Source organism: Cetorhinus maximus, chromosome 20, assembly GCF_964194155.1.
Source record: "Cetorhinus maximus chromosome 20, sCetMax3.hap1.1, whole genome shotgun sequence".
NCBI lineage: Eukaryota > Metazoa > Chordata > Chondrichthyes > Lamniformes > Cetorhinidae > Cetorhinus > Cetorhinus maximus.
In genome coordinates this window covers 45,442,033-45,464,457 of record NC_135898.1, presented here as the reverse complement: position 1 = coordinate 45,464,457, position 22,425 = coordinate 45,442,033, and the positions used below count along the sequence as shown (strand labels likewise).

Genomic DNA, 22,425 nt, shown 5'->3' with positions numbered 1-22,425 from the left:
AATGAGAAGTGTGCTGTTTTTGCTGTGTAAAATTAATTGCTATGACTCTATTAAAATGATTTTTTAAAAATAAAACTATTAGAAACCCGGGGGAGGATTTTCCCCTTGTCAGACGGGCCCAGGAGCGGCCGCGCAACAGTCTGCCGCCCGTGATTGGACCCCGACTGCGATTTCACGCTGGCTGGCCAATTAATGAATTGCGCGCTGAAACACATGGGGGTTGTGGGGGGGGGTGGGGGGGGGAATGGCGGATGGCGAGTGCGGAAGTCAGTGCATGCGTGCAGGTGTGCTCACGGAAAGCTCCCTGAAGGCACAGAGCTGCCTCAGGAAGCTTAAGATTTTCCACATTAAAAATAAAGTTTTAAAAAATAAGGAAAATGTGTCCCCTCATGTGACTGTCACATTAGCTGGGACATGTTGTAAATGTGTTCTGAAAGCTTTTATTTTATTTTTAATTAACATCGGAAACCTCATCCTGCCCGTGGATGAGGTTTCCTCAAAAATCGAAAGGCTGCTTGGCCCATTCATTCACCTGCCAACCGTAAGGTTGGACGGGCAGGGAACAATTCTATTTAATTAATCGATTAATGGGCTTAACAACCCTCTTAATTGTCGGCGGGCGCGCTGCCAATTCCCGCATGTGCCCACCGACCAAAATGTCAAGCAAGTGCGCGATGACGTCGGGGCGCTCACGACATTATTGCGCTCGTGCTTAGGCACACGCCTGCATGCTGAGGTGAAAATTCAGCCCCTGGTGTCGTGAGACTCTTGATAGCTGATTTGTGCTTGTATGATGTGACGTGGAAAACGCTGTATTCTGACAATAGACACTTCAGAAGATTAATAATGAGCTCATTTTATTTTGCAGTTGAATTGCAGAACTGCACATGCACATAACAGGCTAATCTGGGTTAGTTTTTAATATATATTTCCCCTTTTTAGAATTAGAGAAATGGATGCAGAATGCCAAAGAATTTGAGAAAAAATGTAATACACTTGAACACAACCAGCTGGTGAAAAATGCAAGTGAACGTCATAACACAGAATCAGGACAGTTTCAGAAAGAAATTGAAGTTTTAAAACAGCAGTTGGTGGTAAGTTTCTGATCATTTGCTCAGCAGAGTACACTTGTCTCTTGATGCAGAGGATTGTGGGGTAGTTTCCATTCCAGGCACTTGAACATATGATCAAGGCTGACACTTTGCAGCATTCCCACAGAAATGCACCAGCATCGAAGGTGTTGTCTTCTGGGTGAGATGTTAAATTGAGGCCTTGTTTGCTCAGGCAGACATATCTATTTGAATTAGAGTCTTCAGTGTTTTGGCTGATTATTTATCCATAAGCCAACATGAACTAAAACAGAGTATCTGGTTAATATCTTATTGCTGTTTGTGAGACCTTAATGTTGCAGAATGCTGCCAACATTTTCCAGTAGTAACTGTACCTTAAAGTACTTCAACAGCTGTAAAGTGCTATGGGATGTCCTGAAGTCATGAAAGATGCTACTTCCTTGTACTTCCTCACTCACCCTTTCTACTGCCTGCCCCCCTTCTCAGATTTTTGTACAGTAATTTAAGGATACCAAGAGCTTTTTTTTTTTAACTATATCCAACTGGTTGATCTCCTGTAGCATGGTATGTTTGCAGGTGAAAGCAAGTCTTGCCTTCAGGTTAGGTGGAGTTGGCAGTTGGGAGACATAACTGAGAGACTACAACAGGCCACACCAGCAAGTGAATGTAATTGCAGTAAGACTCGAAGAGTTACCATTATAACTATGGATGTAGGAAATGTTAATAATAAACATTGATAATATTGAAGTAAGGTTATGCAGCGATGAGATCTTCATACTTGGAAAAGTATTGCAATTTATATGTATTTTTGGAGATTTAAAATTGGGGGCTGTGGAGTATTTTTTCAATACTGGAGGGATTTTAGTGGTTAAGTTTAAAATTGACCTGAAATGAATGTCAGAGTAAAGGACATTAGAAGTGTTTTATCATTTGATAGAGTATATATGATAGGTATATCTGAAATAACATTATGCACATCAAAGTAATATTCTCTTTGCATTGATTCAATTACTCTAGTTCTCATCAAAAAAGGACACCAAGATGTGACATTTAAAAATGAACTGCAATGCAATTAAGATAATTCATCAGAAGCCAGTTGAAACAATGTGATTAGAGTATAGCCAAGAGCCCTGAAAAAAAGATATTGGCCTGTATCTTCCAAGCAGCAGCAATGATCATCAGATTGCTGCTGCATTCGTAAATTCCCCAACTCGACACTGCTGAGCATTTCTACTTGGGTCTTCTGAGCCTGCTTTCACAGAAATGCGCAGCGTCCGTCAGGGAATTCTGTTAGAACAGGGTAGCGTCATGGAAAGATTACTTTTTTTTAACAGCACTAGCTGCCGTATGGTAAGTTTAAAGGTCCAGTTTGAATGTTAGTGAAAGGGTGAGGGGGTGTGTGGATGGCCGAGGCAGGTAGTCAGGGGGGTCAGTTGCGTAGTTATCAGGTGTTAGACTAGGTTTTAATCAGTCTAACACTTCCTTGGTACCAGGTAAGTACTGCGTACCTGGCCTCTGACTCTTAACTTCAAGTCAGAGGTATTCACGGAAGGTCCTAGGGAGCAGGGGAATTCCCCATTTGAAGTTGTAACTTCCCAGCCGTTTCCCACATGGGTTCGCATGTCAGGGCTTTCAGAGAGTCCCGACGTACATCCTCAGTCATACATCCGGTCTCCAGCAATCTGGAGACTGGAAGATTTGGCCCATGTGTCACAAAGGACTGGCAAGATATATGACTAGCAAAAGCAGTTGTGGCTGTTGCCTTCAAGTGTAACAACTGTTATCTGGGTTGTTTAGAAGTGAAAATGAATTCCCAACTGTATTTTTGTTTATTTCACTTTTGAAGTAGTGTCTGGTCATTTTCATAGCATTTCCATTCAGATGGTTACAATGAGAAATGATTAAAGTTCAGCTCATTTCATATTTTTTTGAATGGCATCTTGAACATCTCAAGTGTTTAAGTTAATAAATCTAACATTTTCGTCGCAAATTTTAAGGTCAATTTATGGGAATTTGTTTTTTAAAATTGAAAATTTGGCACTGTTCTCTCCTGGGCATTTCCTGCCTATTGCCCACTATTGAGGTGGTTGAAGAATTATATAAAACTCTTGCCTATTTGTTTTAATGAATCTGAATCTTGATTTTTCTTTTGTCATGTTATTGTATACCAATATTGTGACAGTACTCATGAAATCACCATGTGGCTAGTTTGACTTGCTTTAAACATTTTAAAGTTCAGCTATGAACACTGAGTGAAACTGGATTAAATTCTTTAGGAATTAGAAGATGAACAGAAATGTAATCGGAAGAAATGGCTAAATGAGAAAATGGTTCTCATTCAGCAAGCAAAAGAAGCTGAAGATCGGCGCAATAAAGAGATGAGAAAATGGACAGAAGAAAGAGAGCATTATTCTAAATTGCAATTAGAAATGGTAAGAAAAACCTGTCAGATTTAATCAGTTAATATGATGTTGCCAAATAAAATGTTTTTTATCTATACAAAAGTTGGCTCCAAAGTCTGCAGTCAATATATTTTTGAAAATAGCCTCTACAACAAATTTTAATTGGTATTTTTAAATTAAAAGATATATTGAACAAAGTCTTGTATAAACTTTTGCATTTAATTTTGTTTTGAACACTATCTTCATTAGGCACTAGCCTTTGGCAAGAGCGGTAGGGAGATGTTGAATGTATTAAATCATAAACCAATTGAAATTTCCCATCTCAGATGGGCTTTCCCAGTTTCCCTTTTTCCACCTGCAAAGCATCCCCATTCCAGGAATAGTCTAAAACCATGTATTGGTCAAGCCACATTCCAGCCTGGATGGAATGTCATGGTAAAGCCATCAAGATCCTCTGGGAATCTCAAATTTCATCTAGCATTATGTTCAAAGTACTCCAAAATTTGAGTTCAGCTTCTATTGATCAACTTGGAGTATTCAACAAAGCTGTTGACATAAATTTGACTGCAGTGATAATCTAAGTTAACTCTAGGATCTTAGCAAGCAGCTATATTAAGTTTTCAAGGGTCAATTTTGTTCTATACATTTGGCTCCTTTTATTCATATAATGGTTATTCTTTCACTTGCACCTTAAACAAGTCCAAACCAGATTGTCCTTTTTACTAGTATGTCAGACAGGCCAGATTTGGCATCACCTAACAAAAAAGGTCTACCTAGCTTACTCAACCAGGGCTAGTAGCTTCTTTCCTCACTGAACTCTCTTCAGTGCAAAGAGAGAAACCTGTGTAGGTGGGGAAAGCCTTCTTTTCCAAGAGCCACTTCAGATCTTTGATTCTGATCTCTATGTGCATTCATCTGTTGGAGATGACCACATGGTCAAGAGCAAGTTGCATTGCACTTAGATCTTTTTTTTTCTGTAGACTGATGGAAATTTCTCTTAAGTGTCGGGTTGCCGTGGCGGTAGCAGTTGGGCCTGACTCAAAGTTATTAATTCAAGTATCAACACAGCATGAGCCCATAATTTAGGTTGTTAGTTCAAAACAGTACTGAGGGATAAGGAAGTGCTGATTTGTCTTTTGATGAAAAAAGCTTTATCTCCCTGTTAGATGTATATAAAGGATCCTATAATGCAATTTTGAAGAAGTTCTATCAGTGACCTAGCCAACAGTTATCCCTCAAACTACACCAAGAAAGAAGATTGATTGGGTATTTACCTCATTTGCTATTGGTGGGACCTTGAAGCAAATTGGCTGTCATGTTTGCCTACATAATAGTGACTGCTAATTTGTTGGCTGGGAATATCCTGAGGACAGAAAACCCCAATATAAATGCAATTCATGTATATAACAGCTATGGTAAATATTCTAAGTAGTTTAATTTTTCTTTTTTTTTGGTTAAGGAAAAACTTGCATCTGAGATAATTGAGAAGGATAAGAATCTGCAGAAATGGCGAGAAGAGCGGGACAACTTGGTAAAGGAGCTAGAAGTGAAGCTTGGAAGCCTTATAACCAGCAATAAGCAGAAAGATGAAGAAATAGAAAGACTCAAGGCTTCTGCAAAAGGGAACCAAGGAGAGGTGAAAAGAGAAGTGTGTTTGCGCATGCTCCTGGCTGGCTTAGACAAGTGCTTTTTTACAAAAAGAACACTAGATATAGTGGGGAGTCGCGGGGAGAGTCTTTTTATTCTGAAAAGATTAGATCAAATGGGCTGTTGCTTTGTGATGTACAAAGCCAATATATACTAAATTGAATAGTGGGTTAGTTAAGAACCATAAGAGGTGGATCTCACATTATTACAGGGGCTGACTTCACATTTAGAACTTGGGAATGAAAATAAAATTTATTTTGAGTGGTTTACACAGCTCCATTGAATTTTTTTCTTGAATTTTATATTTAGAATCGCTATTTAACTTGTACGTGAGTTATCTGTATGGGACTTTACTTTTTTTTTGTTTTTGAAATGCTTTCTATCTGTTCATTGACCAGTCGGAAACTGTCCTGGATTCTTCAGAGGTTTCAACGGAAAATGGAGAAAAAACAAGTAGGTTTCCAAAACCTCAATTGGAGATTCAGTTCACACCGCTTCAACCTAACAAGATGTCAGTGAAAGAATCAAGTGGCAATTTGATCACTGTGAAAATACCCAGATCCAACAGAAAAAGAAAAAGCTCTGCACTGGAAGAGGTAACGAATCAGTGTAAAGTAGCTGCTAAGTTACATTCCTACCATGCCTTCAGTTGGACTCAGGGGAGCTATTTTACACACTTAATTACATCCATGTGCACAGAACTCTTCTCCTTTTAGAAGATAGTGGGTTCAAGCCCCACTCCAGTGACTTGAGCACACAGCTTCAGTTGACACTCCAGTGCAGAACTGAAGGGGTGTTGAGCAGCCAGGGTTATTGATGCTCAGATGAAACGTTAAACCAAGACTCCATCTGCCTTAGTAAAGATCCCATGGTGCTATTTTGAAGAAGAACTAGGGAGTTATCCCAGGTGCCCTGGCCAATATTTATTCCTCAACCAAACAGCTCGAAGTAGATTATCTGATCATCATCACATTGCTGTTTGTGAAGCATAACTGTGTACAAATTGACTGTCAAGCATTTTGAGACTACTTGAGGTCATGAAAGGTGCAATATTAATGTAAGACTGTCTTTCTTTCCTTAATGTTTGTAAATTGCTTCCTAAAACAATAGTTTAAAATTGTGTATGAGCTTAGATTGCTTTGCATAAGAGAAATAGCGGATTGGCTAAGCAGGAATGTTGGATTCCCTTCTTTGAGATGCTTAAGCAGTGTGAAACTGCTCTGCTTCACCACCCCAATAGTTTTGTTTTATTTATTGTGTGTGTGTACGCGCGCATATCCGTGTTAGGCTGCTTTCAAATAAGGAGCCTTTATGATTTACCTGGCTCCAGGTAGTATATGCCTAATGGTTATATTCACATATATTCCAAAGATGGTTTTATCCATGTGGTTGTTGGGATGGTGTGCTTCATCTTGCCAAAGTGAGGATTTTATTTGCTGAAGACGTAGTTTTGAAGTCTATGGAAATTTATTTAATTTCATGCGTTGGTGTTTTAACCATTCTAAATATTGTAGCATTTGTTATAAGTTCTTGTATCAGTTGAGACCTTCCCCCAAATGATATAGATTGCATTTTAAAGCTTGCCTGTTTAGTATTTTAAACTTGGATTTTAAATATTGCGTCAGATTTTGAATAAGGTTTTCATTTCTACAGTATCATATTTTTGATAATATGCTTAAATATACTTTTTCCCCTCATTTTACAATTACCCTTCAAGAGTGGTATGCTGTCAGGCTGCTGGAAAAGCAATTCTACAAAGAAATCCTCAGCAGCTGGCACTTGTAAGGTACAAAATTGTGTTGCTGAAAAAAACAATAATAATGTCTTAAGTGGTGTTTTAATTCAAAGTAAATCAATATTTGAATTATAACTCATTAATTTGGGATTATGGATTATCCATAATCCCAGTGTTCTATTTAAATAGAGGCACATGCCTGTTCAAGTCTAATTCTGATAACTGTGCAATCCAAATGTGCAAAAATATTCTCCATTTACTTCTATTCCTAACTGAAAATTAATCTGAGTAAAAATCTTATTTGAGGATAATGTATTCCCTTATTTGCTCAGTGCAACAAATACGGTTAATTGCAAAAGGATATCGAGATCTCATTAGTCAAATAATTACATGCTGAGTCCAGCTAAATCCATAAGGAAGTGGAAGACAACTGCAGCAAGTTTGGACACTTTTTAAAAAAAATCATCAAACTTGGTCATTGAACAATTGCATATAACTGCAGTTTGCTGTGTTGTGTGTTTGATTTGAAAAATATCCTTCCCTTTTTTTCCTGATGGTGCTCATTGCTACTTGTGGACGGTTTTGTGGGCATCAATAACACAACAGCTATTCTGCCTAAGTAGCTATGTGAAGCCATATTATTCAACTATAAAGGGCAGTTTGTCCAAGTCTGAGTCTGGTCTTGCCTGAAATTCAGAGCTGCATAGCAATCAAAAGTAGAAACATGCTCACTCATCCTGCCCTGCCCATTCGTTGAGGCAGAGAGTCTAATTGTAGTATCTCAATTGCTTTTCCATTGAAATGGGAATAGATTCAATTCCACGTTCCTTCCTTTATTCCATATTCTTTGATAACTTTAACTATAGAAATTTTTCAAACTCCATCTTGAAAATTTTTATTTACTATTTGCAGCCTTTTGGGAAGAGAATTTCAGTTTTCCACTGCCCTTATGTTTGAATTTCCTGATTTCATTTCTAAATAACTTAGCTCTAATTTTAAAATTGCAATGGATTACCCCACCAAAGAAAATTATTTGTCTCTAGCCAATATGATTCCTATCATTTTAGAGACCTCAATGAAATCACCTTTATCTTTCTAAACATTAGGAATCCACTTTGTGTAACTTGTCCTCAAATTTAACCCTTTCAGCCCTGGTATTATGGCAAATCTGTGGTCGCATAACAGATCCTCCCTAGGATTACGATGCCAGGAAGAATCCGAGAGAGATGCATTTTTGGGACTTTCTGCATACAACTTGCAATTACCCAGAAAGTACATCAGGGTTGCTATTTGGTTAAATTGAAAATGGTTATGGTACAAATGCCTACGAGGCATTCTTTGTATTTTATGACCACTGTAATAAAAGTTTGTGCTTCTTAGAAAATTTAATTGATTCAGCTACAATTCTTGTGGTTTAGTATGAAAGCATCAATTTTACTCAGATGGTCTGGTTAGCTCTAATTAAATAGAACACTACATATCTTTGGTTAAGGAATGTGACTGTTTCATCAAATATTCCTGTAATTCAAAGGCTAAATTTAATCAGGAGAATAAAATGTGCTTGGAAAATAATTCTTGATATTTGGAGGTATAGTCACATTGTTCCGTAGTTCCATTAACAATGTTTGTAGCTATTACAGCATTAACAAAAACCTCTTAGCACCAGACCTTTTGCACCCTGTCATTCAGTTAGAATTTGGTCACTGTACTTTCCATTATTAAAAAACACACTTTTTTTTCAACTGTTTCAATTTACCGTTTTTAACAAGCACTTAAGTTTTAATGTGCACTGAGTATTTTACATAATCTGCGTGTGTGGGGAGAGATGGCATTGAGGAATGACAAGACGTAATTTTATTGAACATTGGATTCTTGTCAAGGGAGTCATAACAGCACAAAAGGAGGCCATTAGGCTCATCGAGTCCATACTTGCTCTCTATAGAGCAATCCAGTTAATCCCCTACTCTATCCGTGTAGCCCTGCAAGTTTTTTCCCTCAAGTGTCCATCCAGTTTTCCTTTTGAAATAATTGATTTTCTCTGCCTCAATCACCCTTGTAGGCAATGCGTTCCATGTCATTACCGTTTGCTGTGTTAAAAAATTCTTCCTCACATTCCCTCCATAATCTTCTGTGAATCTGTGTCCACTAGTTTTGTACCATCAGCTAATGGGAACAGCATTTCCTTGCCTACCTTTATCCAAACCTGTCATATTGTGCATCTTTATCAAATCTCCCCTCAACCTTCTTTGTTCCACGGAGGACACCGCCAGCTTCTCCAACCTAACCATGTAGCTAAAATCCCTCATCTAAACTGACTAGAACTGGTTTCAATACTCTAGTTGTGGCTAAATTAGAGCTGCTGCCCAGTGAATATATTGTACCCTTTGAACAAACACCTGTTATGTTAAACAAATTGCAATTAAATCTGTTAGAAATTTTGATTGTGTTTTGAGCTATTTTTCCCTTTGAAATATACTTTCCTGTAGTTCTTTTTCTCCAGGTAGTATTCTCAATTATTCAAGGGTCACCAAGCCATGGCTTATGCCATGATTTTACTATGGGCAGAGCAAGGGGGCAGCCCCAAGTCTACTTCAACCAGAACTGAGATCAAACTGTTGGCATTACTCTGAACCACGCACCAGCTGTCTAACCAACTGAGCTAACTGGCCTCCCTCCTGTAATTCATCCATTGAAAATAATCTAATCTTTTGGGTAATTCAAAAGCACTGAAGGTTCAGCACACTTCCCTTCGTCTTTATTTATTTAAATATATTCCTTTAAATTGTATCTCTAACTTTATACTCTTTGTGAAGGAAAGCAGAGTGACAGGGTTTGAAACAACTTTTCATGTCTGGCAATATGACAAGATGATGGAAAGCAAAGGGGGAAAAGAATATGAAAGGAGTGAGGAAAAACAGCATGTAATACCTTAGGCCCTGAAAGTGGCAAAGATAAGTCATGTGGTCTGAGAGGCAAAGATATTGCACATGAACAGAGAGACCTGACACTTTTTTGTAAGGAAGACACACGTGAGCAAACCAGACTTCAGGAAGAGAGTCAACCCAAATGCTAGACTCGTGAGTTGGGATCCTTATGTGCTGAAAAATTGTAGCGATTTTGAATACATGGGGTTTTTTTTTGTATTTTGCTGATTTTCTTTACATCTCTTTGTAGATGTAATCAGTTATCTATCATGGAGTTGGTTCATAACCAACATGACCACTCAAGATCTGAAGATGTTTGTTTTGGTTGGTTTTTGCTTGGTTTTATGATAGTTTATTCTTGGTTGCTTGGGCACAATCTGAATGGTATTTTGGCATTGATTCCTGACTGGACTGTCCAGTGATGATCAGATATTTGATGTCTTGCAATAATCACTTGGCTGAGGTATGGTGTGCTATGGATATGCCTTAGATACAATGGGTCTGATTTTTAACTCACTCAAAATGCGCTGAGTTAATATCGAGCCAAGATTTTTAACCGCCTAGATAGGCATATGCAGCATTAAAAAGCATTGAAAGATTTTATAAATTGGGACTGGAGAAACAATGATTCAAGGAGCATTTCAATATTTAGACTATCCTCTGAATAAAAATGTGAGATGCAATTAGGATTTCAATTCGATGTAATAGTGTAAGATTTTTGTCATTCAAACTGAGGTTATTCTGGAGAGCGTTTTCACATGAGTTAAGTGATGGTAGTATTGGAGAAAATTAAGGAATTGAGTGATTATCACACAACATTAACACTTACTGACTTAAGATCACTTTTTCTTATAGTGTTTTGATTCCAAAATGGCAAAGTTGACAGTACTATTTTTCATAGGATTACTGTATTATTGAGAAAGAAACTTTTAATTCAATTGAGCATGTGGTACTTGAGTTACAGATCTTGCACAGTCCTCGGATCCAGTAAGTTGCAAATGCTTTCAACCATTACACAATGCTAGATTACCTTCAAAGTTATGAAATTCAGAAATTTACATTTCAAAGAATAATTTAGTATAGGGATTGCAAGCCCTTAATTCCCATACCTCACCCCGCACAAGTACTCTTGTAATTTTGTTGCAACTTGTTTGCTAATTACTTCCTAAGTAATGGGATTCATGCTTATCAGTATTTCCCCTAACTTTTCTTTTTTCTGCTCTTAGAATATTGATGACTGTGAAAACCAGAAAAATGCAATTGTTTCTAGAATGGTATGCAACAATCCTCCAACTTTCTCTATTCCCACCATGACCAGTGTTGCAGAAGAGGTTGGTCTTTCTATTGTTACCTATTAGCAAATTTGCAGAGCTTAATTCGTAATGGACTTTTAATAAGTCCTTTCATTCACTAATATGCAATTTTGTCTTCTTTTCCCCCTCTGCAACTTCGGAAAGCTAACGTGTTCTAAATTAAGTCAGGCTGGTCTATAGCACTCCAGGGCACTATTGATTTGCCATAGAAAAACAGCCAATCAAATAAGTGATCTTGGGAGGGTAGATGTAGTGGTGGTGTGACGATTTTAGAAGTAGATGTACACCGTAAAGAAGTGTTTTTGCTATGGAGGTCTGTAAGCATGCTGCTCCACCCACCAGAAATTTTAAATTTTAGCACTATGGGCACGAAATTCAGATCTGTAGAGCCACTGGAGACGGTGCTTATGCAGGAGTCCCTGCTTGCATCAGAAGCAGCTGATCTAGTGGAATCATTACATCACACTGCCTTAACAGCTGATGTGACACTTTATCTCCAAATCTGGACTGAGTAGATTCAGTCAATGAATTTGCACGTCACTTGCCAAAGAACAACCGTTCAGCTCCAAAAGGGGCTGAGCACTAACATAATTTAAAGGACTTGGCATCTAACTTACAGCTAAGGTGATTTTGAAAAAAAAACATTGGAAGTGCTCTGGGGTGTTTTTTGGTTGTTGTGTTGAGTTCCTGTATTTGGCAGAGTGTTGTTGCATCTTTACAGAGAGAACAGAAGGTTTGGTGACTTCAAACAAGGGCTGCAATAGGTGTGGGGGTTGGATTTACCGTGCCTATGGCTCTGCAGGGAAATGGAGCAGAGGCGTGGTCCTTGAGGGGTCCCCTGCAGAAATATGGCACCCCTTCTCGTGCATATCTTGAGCGCAGCATCCATGGCCCTGAAGTCTCCCTGGTGTTCTATTTTCCTTATTTTATAATTGCAGTAATGGTATTCCGCAACAGCCTCTTGTAGTTTAATGCCGTTTCTCTTATAAGAGGGACAGACTTTAAGAACAGAAGGCTGCTTGGCCCTCTTGGAAACCATCAATGTGGGTGACACAATCTATGCTGCAATCAATAAATGAGGTAGGAACACCAAATTTGCATGCTGTCTACCTCCATCTTGATAGGTGCAGGCAGATCATGATTTGCGGCCCTTGCGCTCAAAAACAGTATGGACCAATTTTTAGCCTTTTATTTTGTGCATTTTGGAATGCAGACTTTCATATATACAGAAATATTTTCTGATGTTTATACCACTTTGTATGAGGGAATATAGCCCACTGAACTATATAGCAGGGTCAACCATGTATGTTGTAATATTTTAAAATGACGTACTTTTTGTACCTCATACTTTTTTCTAGTAGTAGTATACTCAGACTTTTTACTGCACACATTAACACATTTATACAGTTTCTATATTTTGATCTTAATGAATCACTGGAAATATGATATAGTATAAAATACAGTTCTACATAATAACTGACCAGAACCTTACAGCCTTCATCAGAAAATGACTACTTGTATTGTCTTGATCTTGTTGGTTTGGAATGCAGATTGTACCCTCGTGTACAGCTATCACTGGTGGTTGCGCCTTTTCTCACTTTGATCCAGATTATCCAGCAAGCTAATTCCCCTGTTTTCTTTATTTCCAACACACATATTTTAGTGGTAAAGTATAGACAACCTCAGTCTACAAGTTTGATCTAATCCGACGTTTTCAATTATTTCAATTGATCCAAAATTTTTTTTAAAATTCTGTCTCATTGTCTGGTTGGAAGTTCCCTTGGAGGAGTTTGTCTCTCGCTGTCTCTTTTTTTACCCACCCCCAGCAATCATCTTCTGCACTCAGTACTTTCCACTTGTTGCTAATTCCATCTACATCTATGAAATTCGATTTAGATTGCATTTCCCCAGCACCATTATTGTCCAGACCCTTTCCAAGCATGATTTACTCATATTCACAGCAAAAAGGCAGTTCTTATAAGCAGCCCTATTGTTTTCCATGAACTGAAGTGAGTGAGAGATAATGTGCCACTGGATTCATTATGGCCATTTTTCTGCAATATTATGCACCAGAGACTGCGTAGGTTCCGAACTCTGTATATTCAACACTCAGAATGGAAAATATGCTATCAGAACATATAATTCAGGCTGAAACTAAGGGAAATTTATTTTCAAATTGGATGTAGAAATGCAACTTGAATAACTTAATCCAATACTTCAAATACAATTAGAGCCTGAAGTCTTTGTATTTTTTTCAGAAACGAAATGGATTTTCTGACTAATCATTGTGGCAGAGAGCTCTGAAAACGGCTAGTCAAAACAAATGAAAATTTTTGAATCGGTGTCCAAATATAATTGTCTTTTGAAAAATGAACATAATTTCTTAGTAGTCAGGCAACTAGAATATTATTTTTTACCACTTATGGACGCAATTGTAAGCAGCTGTCTCCTTTTTCTTGTAAGTTGGGTTGTTTTCTTGGATACCTGACTGCAGTAGAAAATCAATTCCACATGCCTGATATATTTGTTTACATTTAAAAGACTTGGACAAGGAAAGCAACCCTATTCAAAATTATGTTCGTTTGCTCTCTTGCATACACTCTCTCTCTTCACCAAAGACTGTAAATAAACTTGTACATGGTAAAATGTTAGTTGAAGGAAAAGAGATACTGACAAACGTGTACATACGATCTCCATTGCAAACCTAAATTGACAATTCAGTAGATTTAATTTATGTTACAACACTGTCTCAATTCAAGTTGTTTGTCTCAGAATGTAAAAGGTACAACTGATCGGCTAAGGAAACAATCCTCTGTCTCAAGTCTTGGGTCATGCCAAAAGAAAGATGGAACACTGCAGAAAATTGGAGGCTTATTACAAAGTTCCCCAACAATTCTACAGAACAAAGGTTAGTCCACAATTTGCATGCTTAGTTGTAGTAAAATTTGTATGTAGAAACTGAAAACATAGTGAAAAAATGTTGAATACCTGCCTTTTGAATCCTGCTTGTGGCTAATGACACTGCCCAGTGTAACACACGTGACTTATAGATAAGAGTTTATTTGGCAGAGTTCTTGCCTTTGAGTCAGAAGATTCTGAATTTGACTGCCACTCTAATGCAGTATTGAAGGAATACTGCATTTCCTACAGTTCTTTACTTCAAATGAGATGTTAAAATTGTGTTCCGTCTTCTGCATAATGTGGACATTTAAACATTTCATTTTGAAGAAGAGCAAGGTTTTGTTATGCCGTAGCCAACATTCCTCCTCCAACCAGTACAGTAAGTCTTCATTTAAAGTTATAGTTGCACTCCTGAAAATTGTGACTTTTAAGTGAAACAATTTCAGTGAATCATAGTAATCAATGTTAAAACCGGAGTTAGGTTTCTTCAGACATTTCTCGCCCGGAACAAAACAATGTACAAATTGAAATACTGTAGCATGCATATGTAGTACTGTGCATTCCTCCTTGAAATAACTTGCAAACTAAAGTGCTAAATATAAAAGAAATACTGGTTAAATTCAAATTAGATAACCCTTAACTCTTCTTAGGCAGTCCCTCGGGTATGGGGATGACTTGCTTTCACTCTGGTTCAATGGGTTCTACGGTGGCTGATCAGCTCAATACAAGATCTGCAGACTATGCTACTGTACATGTGGGTCAGGTGTTGCTTGGAGGGTCAGTTAGATGCATTACTTGGAGGGTTTTGCACTCTTCCCCCACTGCATCCCACCTCCCCCTTGACTCTGCCTCTGCATGTTCCTGACTTCTGTGACCATTGTGTTTTCAATCTAACTAGGAAGGTGGCTTGTGCTGGGGAATGAGGTGGGCCAAGTAGACTGTCTGTGGGGGGAACACATGGGTAAGAGTGATCATTGTATCATAAGATTTAGATTAATAATTAAGAACAAGGAGCATTCTAAAATAGAATTTCTAAATTGGAAGAGGGCTAACTTCAATGGGATGAGAGAGAATCTAGCCAGGGTAAAATGGAACCAAAGTTGACAGAAAAACAGTACAATGGGTGATCTTTCAGGAAGAGATGTTTCGGGTAGAGCTACAGTATACTCCAACAAGAGGGAAAAGTAGGGGAACCAAAGCCAGCCACTTTGGGTGATAAGGGAGATGGAAAAAAAAGCAAGTGGTGTATTTTCTATTGTATGATGCATGTCAGGTGAATTTTTCTTGAACTAGGCCAAATACAATAAGTTGAGAGGGGAACTGATGAAGAAATTAAGACTGGCAAAGAAAGAATATGAGAATACAATGGCAGTCAACATAAAAGGTAGCCCAAGCATTGTCTACGGGCATGTAGATAGGAAACGAATAGTAAAAGGCAGAGTGGGGCCTATTAGTGACAAAGAGGGTGATATCTACTTAGAAGCACATGACACGGCTAGAATACTCAATGAGTACTTTATTGGTATTTACTAAGGAAGAAGATGCTGACAAAATATTGGTAGAACCAAAGATGATAGAAGTAATGGATGGGATGAAAATTGATGGGCAGGACATATAGGAAAGGCTATCTATTTGGGGCAGCATTTTCTCAGTGTGGGGTGGGGCCCGCTCGCTGACGCGTAAAATGACACGAGGTGACGTCGGGCGTGTGTCCCAACGTCACCGCATGTCATTTAGATTTTCAGTTCGGCGGGCGTGCAGCCAAGTCGAACTGTCAAAGACCTATTAAGCCATTTAAAACCTAATTAACTTAATGTAATGAGCTGCCCATCCAACCTTAAGGTTAGTGGGCAGGTGAAGAGCCCAGGGAGCCTTCGCATTTTTCATGAAACCTCATCCACGGGCGGGATGAGATTTCACAAACTGTTTTAAAATCTTAACAAAAATTTATACATTTATTCTTTGACATGCCCCAGCTCATGTGATAGTGTCACATGAGGGGACATGTTTTAAAAGTTTAAAAATCCTGTATTTAAAAGGTTAACACTGAAACAAACCTCCCTGAGGCATGGAGATCTCTGCGCGTGAAAGAGCACAGGGAACCACTCAGGGAATCCCATCCCCCCCCCTGCCCGTACAGGGAGCGCTCAGCACTTCTGGGCAAGCGTCATGCTTGGTGAGCCTTAATTGGCCTGCCCACTTAAAATAGCGGTGCAGACCTGATCGGGGACGCTGATCAGGTTCACGCCCGCCCCCGCACAACCCCCACAATGGGGGAAATTTCTGGCCTTGGAGTGGATAAATTGCCTGATCCAGATTAGCTTTCATTTCAGGTTGCTGAAGGAAGAGGGGGTTGGAGATGGTGGAAAGGCTCGCCATAATATTCCAAACTCCCCTAGATATGGGGGAGGTGTCAGAGTTTTGGAAAGTGGTAGATGTGTTGCCCTCGTTCAAGAAAGATTGTGTAAAGATAGGACTAATAACTATAGGCCGGGCAATTTAACATCAGTGGTGGGTAAATTTTTAGAAATAATAGAGGAAAAAATTAATAAGCATTTGAGTTAATTGAGAGCCAGCACAGATTTGTAAAAGGCAGATCATGCTTGACTAATCTGGTTGAATTTTTGATGAAGTAACAAAAGGTTGATGAAGAGAATGGAGTAGATGTTATCTATAAGGATTTTAAGAAAGCATTTGACAAAGTACTGCATGAAAGGCTGATTACCAAATTTGAGGCTCATGGAATAGGAGTCAGCGACAGCATGGATTTAAAAATTGGCTTATGGATGGAAAACAGCATAGATCTTTGAAGGTGGCAGGACATATTGAGAGTATTTAGCAAAGCACATGGGATTTTGGGCTTCTTAAGCCGAAGTATAAAGTACAAAAGGTGAGAAGTTATATTGAACTTTTATAGTGCTCTTTTAGGCCACATCCAGAGTACTGTGTCCAGTTCTGGTCACCGCACTTAGGAAGGATGTGAGGGTCCTTGAGAGGATGCAGAAGAGATTTCCCAGAATGGTTCCAAGGATGAAGGAATTTAGCTTGAAGGTTAGGTTGGGGAAGCTGAGGTTGTTCTCCTTTGAGCAAAGGAAGTTGAGTAGAGATTTGATAGAGGTGCAGAAGAATATGATAGGTATTGATAAAGTCGATAAAGAAAAGCTATGCCATTAGCTGATAATGCAAGAACCAGAGGGGACAGATTTAAGATTTTGGGCAAGAACAGAGAGGGATGTGAAGAAGAACAATTTTGTGCAACGAGTGATAATGACCTAGAAGTCACCCCTATGGGGGTTGTGGAAGTGAAAGTAATCAATGACTTTAAAAGGAGGTTGGATGGGCATTTGAAGGAAATAAACTTGGGAGGCGACAGGGATGGTTTGGAGGATTGCGGCTGACTGGATTGCTGTACCAAGAGTGGCAGGCTCGATTGGCTGAATAGCCGCTGCATTGCTGTAATGACTCTGGGCTGAACGTTCGAGTCTCACCAGAGGCAGGGACTGAGGTTGGTGGGGAATGAAAATAGCGCTGGTGTGTTTTCACCAAGGTGGGGGGTGTGAGGTCCAGAGATTCCACCTGATCCATTAACTACAGCAATTAAAATTATCAGCACTCATTGAAAGTTTGCTGAGGGGCATGAATTTGGGGCACACAGGCAGCATGTGCTGGCTGGGGCAGACATGGGTTTAGCCAATCATGACCAGCCTATGAAATTCCCATGAAAGGGTGAGTGCCCAGAGGGGGGACTCGACCATTGGCACACAGGTGCCATGGGGTCAGTGCAGGTTGCTGGGAGAGTGGTCTGTAAATGTTTCGGTGGTGCAGAGAGTCATCATAATGTTGGCATCGCAGGGCTAGAAGAGGAGGGGACAAGGCTGCCAAGCACAATTGAAGGGTGGGGGGGGGGGGGGGGTGTCATGCCACCTGACCACAAGGAAGGCTGCTGGGCCTCTGCCTCTCCTGAGATACCTTTCCAACAGCAGGTAATGCATTGAAACAGCAGCCACAGTAATAGCTGCTGTGGTCTGCTTAAATCGGGCCTGCATTTGCACAGTCCCACCTCCATTCCCAGGGCAACCAAACCCAGATCCAAGGCAATTACCAGGGCACTCCTGTGAAACACTGGGATCAGCGACTGTGTTTTTTCCAAGGTGCAGGTTCAGGACCCAGAAATGCTCCCAATACCCGTTTCCTGCCCTGGAAAGAAAATCTTGTTTTTGAGTATGAAATTGTTACCATGTTTGAAATGCAGTGGTTCATTATGTTGGTCCATTAATTCACTGGTCTGGATTTTCATGGAGATTCCAGGGACCTTCCAAAATTGCATCTGGGTTCTGGAAGTCCTGCCCCCATTGCTGACGGATCCTATTTTGCCCAGTCGGTGGGGGTGGGGCAGGGGGGAAGGTTGGTGAGCTGGGGATGGGGCATGATTCCCACATTTTTGGAAACCCAATCTCAGCAGGGTTGTTTGAACACTATGCTAAGTTCAAACAGACCCCATTTTCACTGGAGCAAGAGTCTTATCCAGTATCTTATGTGGGAGTTGCAAATCTTTAAAGAAGGCTGTTGAAGAATGGTTGGTTTAGAACTGTCAATATTAGCTGTCTTTGTGGGCTTATGAATGCAAGTCTGTTAATTTGATAAGGGATTAAGTACCTGAGGGGAGTTAAAAGCATTGAATGGGCTTTCATGAATGGAATTTTTTTTCATATCATGAACTCAGTAACAGATATTTAGATTCATTTTATTTCGTCTCGGCATGACTCCTGAGGTCTGCCCATGGTGGGTACTGGGTGAGTTGGCATGGACGGTTTAAGTGAAAAGAATGGGAAGGGGGTTGTGAATTGGCACCAAGTTGGCATAGGGGCTTTTTGGGACCATGGAGATGGATTAGGGGCCATGAGTTGGCATAGAGGTTTGAGGAGCCATTGGGGGTGTGTGGGGTAAGAGTTAGCATGGAAGATATGAGGGGCCATTAGGGGTGGTTGGCATGTATGGGTAATGGGTGGTGGTAAGGGCTAGAGGGCCAAATGTTTGAGAAAACAACTGGGATGAAGTCCCAGAGAACCAAGGAAACAGCCCGCTTCAGCACTCCAATGGCCGCCTCCGATCTGCGTCTTGGGTTGGGGGGCCCAACTCCATCCTGTCATATGGGGCACTTTTTGCCAAGGTGAGTGTGCCAAGCTGGAAAATTTCCAGACTTGAGCTACTCATTTTGGGAGCGAAAATCCAGGTCATTGTGTGCAAAGCACTTTGAATGTTACAGTATATTGCAGTCTAATAAAACAGTAGATACTGAAAAGGTTGCCATGTTATGGCGAATAAAAGTAGATTTTAATTCTTGGATTTCCAAGCTACTTTTGACTCCATGGTTTAGTAAATATTGTATTCAGTTTAATGGCACAATTGGGGATCTGAAACTTTACCAGTTCCAGAACACAGCCATAAATTGTTATACCCTTTTTTCAGATTACAGGCCTTGCACTTTATAAAACAAACAATTTACATTTGTTTACAGCCAAAAAGTTAATGGAATCGTTAAGTTCCCCCAAGCATCTAGAAGTCGAAACTTTATGTAACAATGAAGCAAGGCCCAAAAGATCAAGAAGAAAACTGTATAAGCAAGATATATCATCACCTGTGAACTTTCCATCCCAACCTGTAAGTGCAGTATGTGGCAAACAATAAGTTACAATTTTCTGTTTTCATTTTTTTTAAGACTTTTAATACTTTTATCTTTTTAACGTGAAATATTGAATAGTGGTATTTGGAAACTAGTACTTGCACAAGAGATACTAAATGATAGTGAAGCCGCAGTGCAGTTATGGTTCAATTTGTAACTATATCACTATTGTAGTTTTGGAAACAATTATATGGTTTCAAATTGATTAGCTGAAAACACAGCTTGTGTACAAAAACACGATCATGCTTTTTTTACAACTAGATACAGAACTGTTAACTCATTATTTTCTAATACATCAAAAGAACCTAAGAATACAAATGTTAGTTACAGATTGGTGATATTATCTGATCCAAAGCTGCATAATATATCAGATTGTCCTTTGACCCAACTGTTAAGAGTAAAACAATATTGAAATGCTCAAAATATGTCCAGACTCTGGCACAAATATTGATGGAGAAAGTTATGTAATTCTAAAAATCCAATAAACTACCTTTTAAAAGAAAATTGCATTGTTGGATTTTGTACTGAATTTAATAGTTGAATTTAACAGATTTTTTTAAAATTTGCAGATAATAGAGATGAGTGAAAAAGAGAGTGATCATTCAATCATGAAGAGGCGATTACGTACAAGAACAGTTAAAATGGCAAAGTGACCTTCATCTCCAGATATATGGAGTAGTTTTATTTGTTTTTTAAACTGCAATCATTGTACTTGTACAAGAGACTTCTCATCTGTGAGAAGGGATGTATATAATATGCTTAGCTCTTTTGATTAAGATTGCATATGTACATATTGTAATTGCTGCGTGTAAATCAATAAACTCAAATGGTAAATCAATTCTGAGCTATTAATATTTGATTTGAGGAACAATAAATACCTAGAAAGATCATTTTAATAGAATTCAGATGATTTATGATCCTCTTGAAACTTTAAACAGCTCATTTAAAAGGTGTATTCCCTTTCAAGGCTTGAGTTGGTCATTGTCTTCTCCCCTTCCTGGAAAGGCAACTTAGTATAGCTCCTTCTGACTAAGGAGCTATTTCCGGATGGTCCCTTTCATAACCAACTGACTATTCCACACGGACAGGCCAAAAGAATCTGAATTAGATCGTGTTGAGGTAATGTCCAATACTCGGACCATATAGGAAAATACTTCATTTTTGAAGAGTAGCTTTTGTTAGCTATTTTTTAAGTTTAAGGTTCCAAAGTCTTTTGTTAAATGAATGCTATGTTACGTGAAATATATAAAAGTTGATCCTATTGCCAAAGCACCATTTTCAGATAATTAGTCTATATGTTGTCCATTCCAATTTTCCCTTTTGAATGGATACGGTTATTGAAGCCTAGCAGAAAGCTGAAAAATTAAACTGATGAGCTAAAACATGCTAAGACTCAGGATATGCAAGACCTCGTTTCCACAGCAACTTTACCCATTAATGGGTCATCACATTTTTGGTGTGGTGCATTCCGAGTCTAGTTCATTCAGGGTCTAGTTCCATAAGAGTAGGGTGAAAACTATAGTTCCCATGATTGTCAATAGGGACTAGAAATCTTGAGCGTTTAAGTATCAAATAAAATGCACAACTCCCATTTCAGTCTGTTTCTGCTTCAGTTAAGACTTATGCATTTAAGTTGTCTGCACCAGATGCTTCATTTATTTTTAAGAACATTAAACGTTTTGCAACCATCTCCTTTGCTGTCTGTAAATTCTCTCACTCCTCCACTATTAACCTCTCTGACTTGGACAGCTTCCCCATCTCGTCATGGGTGAAGTCAGATATAAGATAACAATTTAACTGCAATTTCTTGCCTCCTGAATCCAGCTTCCCACTATAATTTTTAAGGTCACTAGTACTTTTGACTCTTTTCTATATGGTTATATTGCACGATGCTCTCAACAATCAGTGTTTTTGACTTTGTGCCTACTTTTGCTCATCTTATACTTTACCCAGGCCTATTACCCACTGGATTCCTTTTATGTTTTCAAAGCATTCGGCCCATCACTGATGCTAAATGTTCCATTTTAGGATTTTTGACTTTCTGGCCTAGAAAGCATTTTTCGGTTATGTCATAAAATGTTTCTGATATAAGGATGGAAAGGGTCGTAGACAGTGCTTTCAAGTAGCACTTACTCAGCAATAACCTGCTCACTGATGCTTAGTTTGGGTTCTGCCAGGGCCACTCGGCTGCTGACCTCATTCTAGCCTTAGTCCAAATATGGACAAAAGATTTGAACTTGGGAAGTGAGGTGGGAGTGACTGTCCTTGTCATCGTGGTAGCATTTTACAGAATGCGGCATCAAGGAACTCTAGCAAAACAGGAGTTAATGGGGATTCAAGGGGAAAATCTCCACTGATTGGAATCATACCTAGTGCACAGGAAGATGGTTGTTGGAGATCGCTCATCTCAGTCCCAGGACATCACTGCAGGAGTTCCTCAGGGTAGTGTCCTAGCTCTAATGATCTTCAGCTGCTTCATCAATGACCTTCCCTCCATCATAAGTTCAGAAGTGGGGATGTTCATGGAGGATTGCACAATGTTCACCATTCGCAATTCCTCAGATATTGAAGCAGTCCGTGCCATATGCAACAAGAAGTGGACAACATTGAGGTTTGGGCTGATGAATGGCAAGTAACATTCATGCTGCAGAAGTGCCAGGCAATGACCCTTGACGTTCAATGGCATTACCATCGCTGAATCCCCCACTATCACATCCTGGGGGTTACCATTGACCAGAAACTGAACTGGA

The 22,425-nt window shown here is 39.2% G+C and overlaps 1 protein-coding gene across 2 annotated transcripts in view; it reads left to right on the top strand.

The window, feature by feature from the left end:
- LOC144695070 (kinesin-like protein KIF20B) overlaps nucleotides 1–20,513 on the top strand; it is a 122,914-nt gene extending 102,401 nt beyond the window's left edge. The window contains exons 26-34 of one of the 2 annotated variants that reach the window (XM_078565983.1): nucleotides 943–1,094; nucleotides 3,347–3,502; nucleotides 4,932–5,108; nucleotides 5,518–5,715; nucleotides 6,837–6,905; nucleotides 11,005–11,109; nucleotides 13,864–13,999; nucleotides 19,511–19,653; nucleotides 20,245–20,513. In XM_078565983.1, the coding sequence (XP_078422109.1) occupies nucleotides 943–1,094; nucleotides 3,347–3,502; nucleotides 4,932–5,108; nucleotides 5,518–5,715; nucleotides 6,837–6,905; nucleotides 11,005–11,109; nucleotides 13,864–13,999; nucleotides 19,511–19,653; nucleotides 20,245–20,328 (1,220 nt within the window). In that variant the 3' untranslated portion in view covers nucleotides 20,329–20,513. The remainder of the gene's footprint in view (nucleotides 1–942; nucleotides 1,095–3,346; nucleotides 3,503–4,931; nucleotides 5,109–5,517; nucleotides 5,716–6,836; nucleotides 6,906–11,004; nucleotides 11,110–13,863; nucleotides 14,000–19,510; nucleotides 19,654–20,244) is intronic. The other variant, XM_078565984.1, reaches the window with a different exon arrangement.
- Nucleotides 20,514–22,425: the final 1,912 nt, after the last annotated feature.